The sequence below is a fragment of the Danio rerio genome, chromosome 6, assembly GCF_052040795.2.
Source record: "Danio rerio strain M-AB ecotype USA chromosome 6, GRCz13ab, whole genome shotgun sequence".
Classification (NCBI taxonomy): Eukaryota; Metazoa; Chordata; class Actinopteri; order Cypriniformes; family Danionidae; genus Danio; species Danio rerio.
In genome coordinates, this window is record NC_141026.1 from 30,366,369 (window position 1) to 30,378,451 (window position 12,083).

General features: G+C 33.1%; 1 protein-coding gene across 2 annotated transcripts in view; it reads left to right on the forward strand.

Moving 5' to 3' along the window:
- Positions 1–12,083, forward strand: part of myo7ba (myosin VIIBa) — a 63,234-nt gene that overhangs the window by 50,410 nt on the left and 741 nt on the right. The window contains exons 39-47 of one of the 2 annotated variants that reach the window (XM_087257292.1): positions 1,071–1,226; positions 4,747–4,852; positions 7,459–7,572; positions 8,311–8,398; positions 8,483–8,592; positions 10,117–10,302; positions 10,389–10,505; positions 10,581–10,664; positions 10,827–10,946. In XM_087257292.1, the coding sequence (XP_087113418.1) occupies positions 1,071–1,226; positions 4,747–4,852; positions 7,459–7,572; positions 8,311–8,398; positions 8,483–8,592; positions 10,117–10,302; positions 10,389–10,505; positions 10,581–10,664; positions 10,827–10,946 (1,081 nt within the window). The remainder of the gene's footprint in view (positions 1–1,070; positions 1,227–4,746; positions 4,853–7,458; positions 7,573–8,310; positions 8,399–8,482; positions 8,593–10,116; positions 10,303–10,388; positions 10,506–10,580; positions 10,665–10,826; positions 10,947–12,083) is intronic. The other variant, XM_087257293.1, reaches the window with a different exon arrangement.

Below are 12,083 nucleotides of genomic sequence, written 5' to 3' on the forward strand. Positions count from 1 at the left end.
ATTCTGTGCAGTTTTCCTTTTGGGACTGTAGTTGAACCAAAGTCATCTTGCCCTTTATAACAGTGTGCAACCATGTGCAACCTTTAGCTCCTTTATGCTTTAAGTTAAATTAATAATATTAATAATCATTATTTTGTAAGTTTTATCAATAATGGTTTAAGAATTAAGTTTGAAGAATTATTAGTATTTAAGAGCAATGCACTTTACTTGTTTTTCCCCCACATCTAACCATATTTCCTGCTAATGCTTCCCTAATCATTATACTGTATTCAATATACTGTAGGTGGCTCTTTTCTGTCTAAAAGCTTTACAACACCACTAAATGGTTAAAATTCCAAGAAGTTTTCTCTTACAATGTGAATTTCAGTTTTAGATGCCAGTTTGTTGTTACTGTGAAATGACATAAGCTAATGCACAGTTCAGAAAAAGACATGGTAAAGTTTCAGGTCAGCAACCCTAATTGTTTAAAAAAGTAAGAGAGAAATAGCCTGAAATAGTCAGTATGAGATTTTATTTTTTTATTTAAACTCTGTTTGATGTTTAATATCTTTCTTGCAGAAGGATGACATTTAACTTATTTACATCTAGCAATTTAGAATAACCTATTAACCTTATTCTTCAATGTGGAATTGCCCTTGTATTTTTTTGCCATTATTTTAAAACTTTCGATTCAGTCTTTGAAATAAATGATTAGGAATAATAAACAGCAGAAAACGGTCAAACTACTTGCTCTATAAACAAGTGTATTTATGACTAGATATAAAAAGTATAATAATATAATAAGAAAATATCGGTTTGCGACATCAAACAGCAAAAAAAGACGTTTTTTAACATCTGAAAAATTAAATGGAATTAAATGAAATCAGAAGTTTTGAGCCAAACAGATTCCAATGACTGAGCCCACTCATACTTCAAGAATAAGGTCAATACATACTGTACCTTTCACCATCAGCTCTGTTGTATTCAGTTGTATTCACATCTGTATAGTGCAGCTCAATGTCTTATCACTTAATATTAATTTCTAAGAAAGAATGATCATTTGACACTTCTGCGTGTTCTTTCTCAATCAGGTACAGTATAGAGCAAGGCTGGCAGCTGCTGTGGCTTTGCTGTGGTCTTTTCCCTCCCAGTAACTCTCTAATGAAACACGCTCAGCGTTTCATTGAGACACGCAAACGAGAGCCATTGGCGACTGACTGCCTTCAGAGACTGCAGGGGGCTCGCAGGTATGGCCACCATTTTACACAGTTTAACCACAGTTTATTTCAACTCAAACTTCATCAAACTAGCATCACACATGAGATCACATCGCATTATAAATGAGTAGTTGATAAATAGGCAGTGAAATGCTTTGTAAAACAGCATTTTGATATATTAGTTTTGTAGTTTGACAAATAGTCTGATATTTGAGAAACAAAGCCCTATCATAAACCCGGCGCAATAAGTCGTAAGACGTGTTGCCCCTCAGTGTTGCTAATTTCAGTTCAATGCAACATTAATTTTCATGTTTTCCACCACTTTTTTTAAATAGCAAATTCATTTGCACCACATTGTGGACTCATGGGTGTTTCGCTCTAGAAAAGAGGTGTGTTAAGGTGCATTGTTGGCACGTTGCTATTTGAGGAACTAAAATAGATTGCACAATAGACCAGCTGAGAGGAGGTCCAAAGTCTAGCAGGGCGCGTTAGTTGCACGCCTCACACATTGCTTAAAACACGTAGGATGTACATCAACACACAAATATCTTTACAAATGAAAAAGAATTAAAGGAATAAAATATTACAAAAACTATTACTTTCTACATAAGTTTAAAACCACTGCCTTCATGCCATCTCCTACTCGAGGTGCTTTTTTTTTTAGTTTATTCATGACAACTTTCTTTTATATAAAATTATTATTATTATTACTATCATTTATTATATACATATTTGTATTTGTTTTATTGAAAACAAGCTTAGATTTGTCCACCTGTCAGGTTTTGGACCATATGGGGCATAGCGTTTGAGTTTGTATATAACTCAGTTTTTTTAACCCCACTTCATTATTATTGTTAATTGATTTGTTTGCTGGAAATTAGAACTGAATTTAAAAAATAATTTTGAACCAAATCTTTGTGCCTAACAAATGAAATTAAATATGTAGGCTAATGGATGTCAGTGCGTAGCCTAAAACTCAGTTTTCTTATTCACGAATGAGAGCAAGAGAAAGTAAAAGTGAAAGTAAAGGCAGATTGGAAGAGTGTCATTCTTTATCCTGACACTCCTGATGGTCTGTTGAACTGTTTTCTCACTATTGAAGTGTTAAATTTTTCCACTTAGAAAGTCCGCTATGTAAATAGCAAATGCAGCATGCCGTGACGCAACTGACTCTTAAAGGGAATGGGAGATGAAACTTTGATTGGTTTATTCTCAGAACACACCCATAACCACTAAGAAGAATAAGCTCAACCCTTTTAAACTATGCGCCTCATATATTTCTGTCCTTAAAATAGAAAAAGTGGATTTGGACACGTACTTATTGCTTTTGTGTTATGAGCTTTAGACTTTGCGTCTAGATCGTTAAAACTAAGCCCACAGTGTCTCACTGTCTTTTTTTTTTTTTACTAAACTGAACCTTAAATACATTGTAAGGTGTAAAATAGCAAAAATTAAGAAAAATAAGTCTTAGTAATATAAAATAGCATGATTTATCTTCATTGTTGGACTCTAATCTTCATATAGGTCTATTTAATTTATATGAAATTATGAATAATATAATAATACGTTTTTGTTTTTTCTCCATGACTTATAAATGATAAATAGGTGTCAGACCAAAATACTAAAATTTTTATAGTGGTTACAAAAAGGTTTGATAAATTCTGAAAAATATAAAAATAAATTAATAGGTACAGCAAGTCATGGGCTTTGGTTATACAATCTTGAATGGGGTCTTACAACTAATTGATGTTTTCTTTCGATTTGCTGATTTAAAATCAGCATATAGTGTCACACCAGATGAAATTGTTTTTCTCACTAGGGGTAAGAATGTAACATAAAAGGAAGACTGCACACATAACGCTGCTTAAGAAAATATAGAGATTTTATTTACACAATGATTTTCTCATAAACAGCATTTATCCTTCTCAACTTCAAGAGTTAACCTGGCCAAAATAATAAACAAAACAATCAACGCTCAAATTCCCTCTAACTTCCCTATTTTCAGTAAGAGAAAAAATAAAATACACTTTTTTTTACCTAACTACATTGTCCACAAGAACAACCAATAGACAATGTACAAAAGAAAATGGAGGCAACCTCTCTAGATTTAGATTCAGCGAATAAATCCAAAACAGCAGAGTAGTCAGTTAATAGGCAGAGGTCAGATTTTCAATGTAACGTAGCGAGAGCAAATGCACTAAATGCTGTGACAGATTTTCCTCAGATGAATACACAAACTCTAATTCATTAAGTCTCACTAACACACAGTTTCTTTCTATGAAAGTCAACACATCCTTACCAAACACAAGAGAGATCAAAACAGCTAAATAGGAAGTGACAAAGAACTTATAGACAGATTTTATAGGCAGCAATAAGTTAGCTGACCAGCCAGGGTGTGGCATCAATTGGAGCAGAGCAAGACCAAGCAAAGGAGCAATTAGCTGCTTCTTGTAGAGAATACAGAACACTTCCCAAAGTTTTATTAATACATCAAAGGGACATAACATATTTTGTTGACAATATGTTTCAAATTTCTATGCTTTTAGAATCATATTTTAAAAAATATTGTCATTTACTAAAAAAAACACTTGCAAAATTTGTTCTGAGGTATTTATTAATGATTTTACAATTTGTGTCTTCATTTATAAGAGCTGTGATTTGAGACAGTCAGTTTTGAGGTTTGACTCAAAAATTAAAAAATAATAATAATAACAATAAGACAACAGTTTTTAATATCAAGAGGTTAATACAATAAATGTTTACTGCATTTTAAATGAATAATTGTTGTCATGTGTGACAGTGAAAACGCAACATTAAGTCAACAAAATAAGGAGAAATGCAATGAATGAAAAGATTTTATAGTTAAAATTAGCTGATTATACATTCCCAATGTCAGTTCTAGCATCTAGGATCTAAAAGCTAACATTTAATCACCTTTAAAATGCGTATGGGCAATAGCTTGTATTGTTTATACTATTGAACTTTGGCTGGCTTACCTGAGAGCCATAATCATATTGAGTTCATCTCAAACAACATGTGTGTTACATTACTTGACTGATATCCTGTAAAGTCTGACCTGATCAGCAACACATTAGCATTTGCTAGCAGGTCAGCTTGTAAAAACGAGCAATTGAAATATTTTTGGCGATACGAAAGCCACTTATCATAGATAACATCACTTAATTAAGAATGACTAGTTTGGGGTATTAGTAATTTAGTCTTTTAAAATAACAATCTGCAAGCCTATTAGCACAGTGACACCTCTTCTTTTATTAGCACGCGCTAGCCTTTGCCAGACTGGAGCAAATGCCAGGAAAGTATCAGTGCTGAGTGATGGGATAGTAATGACTTTACAGCAGCTCAATCTGCCACTGCAACTGTTCAAAGACTTCAACATTTGGGAAACACTACTGTAGCCCTACAGTTGAATTGAGTCCACAAGCTGGGTCACAGATGATAAGTAGCTACATTGTTGATTTGGTGGGAAAATAAAACAAGCATATTATGTTTACTTAATTTACTCTGGCAATTGTCGTTGTTTCTGTCCTAGAATGGATCCCAGAAAACTTCCACCTCACCAGGTTGAGGTTGATGCTATTCAGCAGAACAGCACCCAGATCTTCCACAAAATTTACTTCCCAAATGACTCCCAAGAGGTAAAACCACACTTGCACACTAATTACCTGCATTATCAGTGGCCTCAATACAATATGTAACCCAGCCTTGCACCCCAACATCTAATAATAAAAGAAATGCAAAGGTCACAGGCCTACTCTGAATTATAAATTTGTAACCTTTAGTATAGGGGCCAGCTCTAACTATTAAGAAGTGCTTATTAGCATACCTATTATTTACCTGTTAGCTGTTTACTAGTTCTTTTAAAGTACATATTTCACATGTTCATATTATACTTATCTAATTCCACACAATACCTTAAATTGACTACAACCTTACTAACTATAATAATTAGTGAAATAAGAGTTTGAGTCCAAAAAATAAAAAAAGCAATAATTAAACAAATAAAATAATAATTATAATATATGTGTGTATCTTTGTGCATATGCCCAACATTTGGATTAGATCCATCCTCACCTTTCATTAAAGTTGTTCTAAAGAATTAAATAACATTCATTCTTGTCTTAGGACAATTTTAATTTTGAAAAAAAGAATTCAAATTTATTATAAATAATTTTTTATGATTCTTTTGATTTTTCCTTCTTTGTTAAAATGTAATTTAACATTTTCCCCTAACTATACATTTGGGTGTTCTAACATTTGCACTGGGGTCTTATAATAATAATAATAATAATAATAATAATAATGATAATAATAATAGGGCAAGGCAGTGGCACAGTAGATAGTGCTGTCACCTCACAGCAAGAAGGTCGCTGGTTCAAACCTCGGCTCAGTTGGCGTTTCTGTGTGGAGTTTGCATGTTCTCCCTGCCTTCGCGTGGATTTCCTCCGGGTGCTCCGGTTTGCCACACAGTCCAAAGACAGGTGAATTGGGTAGGCTAAATTGTCCGTAGTGTGTGTTTGAATGTGTGTGTGGATGTTTCTCAGAGATGGGTTGCGGCTGGAAGGGCATCCGCTGCGTAAAAACTTGCTGGATAAGTTGGCGGTTCATTCCGCTGTGGCGACCCCGGATTAATAAAGGGACTAAGCCGACAAGAAAATGAATGAATAATAATAATAATAATAATCACATTAACAATTACATTTATATAACTCTTTTCTCGACACTAAAAGCCCTTACACATTTTTGGGGTGAATCTCCTCATCCACCAACAATGTGCAGCATACACTTGGATGATGCAACAGCAGCCATATTATGCCAGACTGCACACCACTCACCAGCTGATTGGTGGAGAGGAGGCAGTGTGATTAAGCCAATTATGATATGGGGATGGTTAGAAGGCCATGATGGACAGATGCAGAGGTTAAATCCCTACTCTTTTTTTTTTTTGGACATCCTGGGATTTTTAATGACCAGATAGAGTCAGGATCTTGGTTTGTCATCTCATCCAAAAGACGGAGCTCACTGAGCAGTAGAGTCCCCATCAATATACTGGGGCGTTAGGACCCACACAGACCGCAGGTTGAGCTACCACTTCTGGTCTCACTAACATAATTTCTGGCTGCAACCTAGCTTTCCCATGTGGTCACCCATCCAGATACTGACCAGGTGCAGCCCTGCTTAGCTTCAGTGGGCAATTCAGTGTCCTCACCATTACATTTTACATTTATCATACTAAGTGTTTGGTAAAACTGTTATTGAAAACAAATTTATCTAATTAAAATGATATTGCAGCAAGCTAGAAATGATCACCTTTAAAGTAACTCCAAAAGTTTAGAAACCATTTTTTGCTGTAAAGCCAATATTCTCTCAGAATGACAGATTTATTGATTATTTGCAGCGTTCAGCTCATTAATACTTTCAAAACTGTCACAAGTAATCTTCTGTGGAAGCCATATAAACACAACTACATTGGTGTTATTTGTGGAATAGTGGGAAAATATATTTTACAAATCATAAAAAGTGGATGTGTAAAACTTGTTCAGTCGCAACACGGCACTGAGCCAAAATGGAAAGTGACCATTCTGTCAGGTGGTCTAGGGCTTTGTCTCATAAGCTTTATCACCTACGTAGTCTTAACTGTTAAATTACTCTTAAGATTTCATGTGTGAACAAGGGCTTTGCAAAACAAATAATCTGGTAAAAGAGCAAGATTACTGGTATAAGCAAGCACGAGGGCAGAACATGCATGAGGTAAGAAGTCTGCTTTGGACCATCATGAAGTTCTGCTGTGTTCAGGGCTGTGTAAGGGCTGCTGATTTTTTTATAACTAACATCCTGCTCATTTTAGTTTCAAGCAGCTCCCAAAGATTCTGTTTTCTTTTCCATTGAGCACTGCTGCAGCTCCGCAGTTTCTATTCCATACTATATATAGCCTGTATTAACTGCAGTATTTATAGTAACTGAAATGTGTCAATAATATGCCACCAGTATTTTGGTACTGATGTGTGAATATTACCAGGAGAGCCAGTCTTGTCATTTTACAGTAATATACCAGGATTTCATTTTTATCTTTTTTGCCCAATGGCCATGTTTTTGATTTTTGTTTTTCAGCTTGGCGCTAGTGCTTACTAGTCTACTCTCTGGTGTTCAAAATGCTGAAAATAATAGCAGTTGGATTTGATACCATTGTAACTCTTTGTTTATTCTAAACTTTGCTTTTTTTACTACTTACCCTTCTGGACAGATATTTGAGGTGGCAACCAATACTAAGATCAGAGACCTGGTCCGGACCATTGCTAATAAACTCATGCTGTCCACAGCTGAAGGTTTCAGCCTCTTCATGAAAACTCCTGATAAGGTTTGTTCCTAGTGTACCATGATTTATATTTAACAGCCAGGACTGTGTGCTTCTATTAATGAACAGTTTCTGGAATATTGTGGAAAAAGGGGTATTCCAGACATTGAAAGTCTGGGAAATGTGTATTATTTATCTATAATTCATTTTATATTTGTATTATGAATATTATTCTGATCTCAAGAATCGTTGGTCTCAATTGACCTCTTAACCATTTTAAAAAATCCTATTTGATGCACAAATTACTTAAAGTAATCAGGGTAAACTAAATGGTTAAAATCTCTTTAACAATACTATTAGAAAAATCATGTTTTATTATACTAATAAATTATACTCATTTTTTACAAAGATGCAAATTGCTCAAAACTGGAAAATTGCCTAATAGCATGTAGTGGCTTTTGTAGATGCACGACTGCTCATTTGTAAGACAACTCAGACATTGTTCCACATTGGATAAGCACTTTATAAACCAAACATAATGTGTCCTGAAAGGCCAAAATGTGCCAGAAATCTAATCTTAATTATATTGCAAGCTCATCTAAATTTTGTGTCATTTGCTTGGTTTTGTGTTAAATTCAGCATCACAGAATTTAGGAAGGACTTCTCAAAAATACTTACTTATTTTTCTATTCTTTTTAGACCATGTAAATTCAGCTTTTTTTTTTTTTTTACTTTTGACTTGACTTAAGTGAGAACCCTGAATGATCGTTTATAACTGTTCTGCCATTTTCTATTTGTCAGGTTCTGAGTTTGAATGAAACAGACTACTTCTTTGACAGCCTCAGACAGATTACTGATTGGTCCAAAAGAGCAAAGAGAGTGAATCAAGGTGAGTCTGTTTGTTTTCTTTTAAATAGAACAGGTTTGAACTTAAATTCAAAGCAGTTGACATTGCTGATACTGTTTTATTCAGCAGGGGCTCCAGTGAATGTGTCCTACACTGTTTTCTTTATGAGGAAGCTATGGTTCAACATTATCCCTGGGAGAGATGTGGAGGCAGATCTCATCTTCCATTACCCACAGGTACTGAAATGTATGGTAAAATTCCCATGTAAGCTTTCCAAAAATATCTACACTCATCTCGAAGAAGACCATTTTGTTAAGTTGATGAAATATAACATTGAAGACATGCATATTACTCCAGATTGTTACATACACACAATTATATAATACAAATATATGTATAATATTCCCCCTTTCTATTCATTAAAGAACGTTGATACAAATGGGGTTCACAGTACTATTAAGGTGCATAGCTGTCAATAATGAAAATTTGGACTTGAGCATCAAATCAGCATATTGCATTGATTTCTAAATTACTGTGGCATTGAAGAATTCTGAAAATTTTAGACTGTAGGAATTTCATTAAAAAGATCTGAATAAGTGAATGATGATAACTTGTTCACACTTTACAATAAGGTTCATTAGTTAATGTTAATTATTGTATTTACTAACTTAAACAAACAATGAACAATACATTTACTACTGTATTTGTTCATGTTAATTTATGTTAGTTAATGAAAATACAGTGGTTCATTGTTAGTTTGTTAACTCATGGTGCATTAACTAATGGTAATAACCATGGACTTGGATGTTAATAATGCATTAGTAAATGTTCAATCATGATTAATAAATGCTGTACATGTGTTGTTCATGATTAGTTCATGTTAGTAAATGCATTAACTAGTAAACCTTATTGTAAAGTGTTACCGATAACTTATCTGTTACTTTCCAGTACATTGGTAAAGAAAATATTTCTTGTGTGGTTAACTACAGTATATTGAAACAAAAATGAGATAGTTTTTAACTATTTAGTATAACTAATACATAATCTGATTGACTGTGGGATAGAAGGGTGGCCTGTGAAGATTGTCATGCACTGAGGAAGACATTGTTCCGAATTGTCTGTTTTTTGTATCTTTCAAGAATGTAAAGTAAAGCTATAAAGATATAAAGTAATTATTTAGTGAGTGCGAATCATGACCTTCTGAATGATATCTTTACCTAGATTAATTCACCAAAACTTTTAAAACCGCAAGCGTGCAGTGCAGACTTCATTATTAAGGAAGTCTGTAAATTCAGCTTTTATTATCAGAATAATAAATAGCATTCTGTATAAATCAGTACATGAAAAAGTAGATTTAAAAGGATCTTTTACGCCAAAATTAAAATGTACTTACTATTTATTATTACTGTTTCGATTACTGTTCACCATTTACTATTTTACTTAGAAAAAAAGAAGATATTTTGTGAAAATCCAGTAACCATTGACTTCCATAGGAAAAACAAATACTATGGAAGTCAATGTTTGACTGTAAGGTTTCCAGCTTTCTTCAAAATATCTTCTTTTGAGTTCAACAGAAAAAAGAAAGAAGTAACAGTTGAGTAAATGATGACATAATTGACATTTTTGGGTGACCCATCCTTTTAAAATTTAATATTATTTTCCCCCTTCTGTTTTTTATGGGCAATTTAATCCCATATATACAATCATGAATTCTTTTTAATACTATTGTTACATTTTCCCCATTTTTTCACATCATCTAGGAGTTGCCGAAATACTTGAGAGGTTATCATCGTTGTACCAAAGAAGAAATGGTGATGCTCGGCGCACTCCTCTTCAGGGTGAAGGTGAACAATGATAAAACTCAGTTTCCCATGATTCCTAAGATGCTGAAGGATCTGGTGCCAAATGACCAGCTTAAAGCCCTGTCCGCTGATGAGTGGAAGAAGGTCAGTTTCTGCACACTGGAGATATTGCAGTGTATATGTAACTATACCCTTCTAAAGTGGTTTTGTACTCAAAAACTTGTCAACAGAGCATTTTTGCAGAGTACAACAAGCAAACGGGCATGACTGTGGAAGAGGCAATGATCGGCTTTTTGAAGATTGTCTATAAATGGCCCACATTTGGATGTGCCTTTTTTGATGTCAAAGTAAACAACTCGACTGTTATATTTTAGGTATTGTTACTTGACAAATGGTTTATAAGATTATGCTTGAAATTACAGCAAACGTCAGAGCCCAATTTCCCGGACATTGTGAGGATGGCCATCAGTAAGCAAGGCATCACCATCATTAATCCCAAAACAAAGGTATCATCAATTCATATTTTGTTAGATGTTTAGATTTGTTTTCAGGTGTTCCTCTAAACATGAATGTAAAATTGCATTGTTTAAAATATGCTTTGTGTATCATAACTTCATAATGTTTGTCTAAGTTTGATTTTTTTAACTAATTGAATTGTTCTATTTAAGGATGCTCTGGCCATTCATCCATATAACAAGATTGCAAACTGGTGCAGTGGAAGCACATACTTCCACATGACTGTAGGAAACCTTGTCAAAGGCAACAAAATCCTCTGCGAAACTTCCTTGGTAAGTGACATACAGTAGGTGCTACTTTCTCCAAAATCCAGCACTAAAAGTAATAAGAAATGACTAAATAAAATAAATAAATGAAGGCCTGCATTTATTTGTTCCAAAGTATAGTGAAAACTGCACAATTTTAAAATCATATATACACACTAGTTAACTGCATTTTCTGTTTGAATCAATTTTTAAAAATATATTTTCTTCTGTGATTTCAAAGCTGAATGTTTAGCAATATCACTCCAGTCACTTGCAGTCATTCTAATATTCTGATTTGCTGCTCAAAAGCAGCATTTATCTGAAATAGGAATCTTGTGTGACAGTATGCATGTCTTTATCAGAACTTTTGATCAATTTTAAGCATTTGAAAATATATTAGAAAAGAAAGCAGTTTAAAAAAATTTAAATAGTAAAAATGTTTAAAACTTTCTATTTTCACTGTATTTTGAATCAATGCAGAATTGGTGAGCAAAACAGACATCTTAAAAAAACCAAAAAAAAAACTTTACTATTCTAAAACTTTTGATCAGTAGTGTGTGTATATATATATATATAGTTGAAGTCAGGATCATTAGCCCCCCTTTGAATTTTTGTTTCTTATTAAAATATTTTCCAAATTATGTTTAACAGAGCAAGGAAATTTTCATAGTATATCAATATTTTTAATATTATTAATTTTTATATTTTTTTATAATATTATTAATTTTAGTCTTATTTGTTTCATTGTGGCTATAGAATTAAAGCAGTTTTTTTTTTTTATAATTTTAAGGTCAAAATTATTAGCCCCTTTAAGCTATATTTTTTTTCGATATTCTACAGAACAAACTATTGTTATACAATAACTTGCCTAATTACCTTAATCTGCCTAGGTAACCTAATTAAACTAGTTAAGCCTTTAAATGTCACTTTAAGCTGTATAGAAGTGTCTTGAAAAATATCTAGTCAAATATTATTTACTGTCATCATGGCAAAGATAAAATAAAACAGTTATTAGAAATGAGTTATTAAAATTATGTTTAGAAATAATAAAAGCTAAGAATTCAGGCGGGCTAATAATTTTGACTTTAACTGTACTGTATTTTATATATATATATATATATATATATATATATATATATATATATATATATATATATATATATA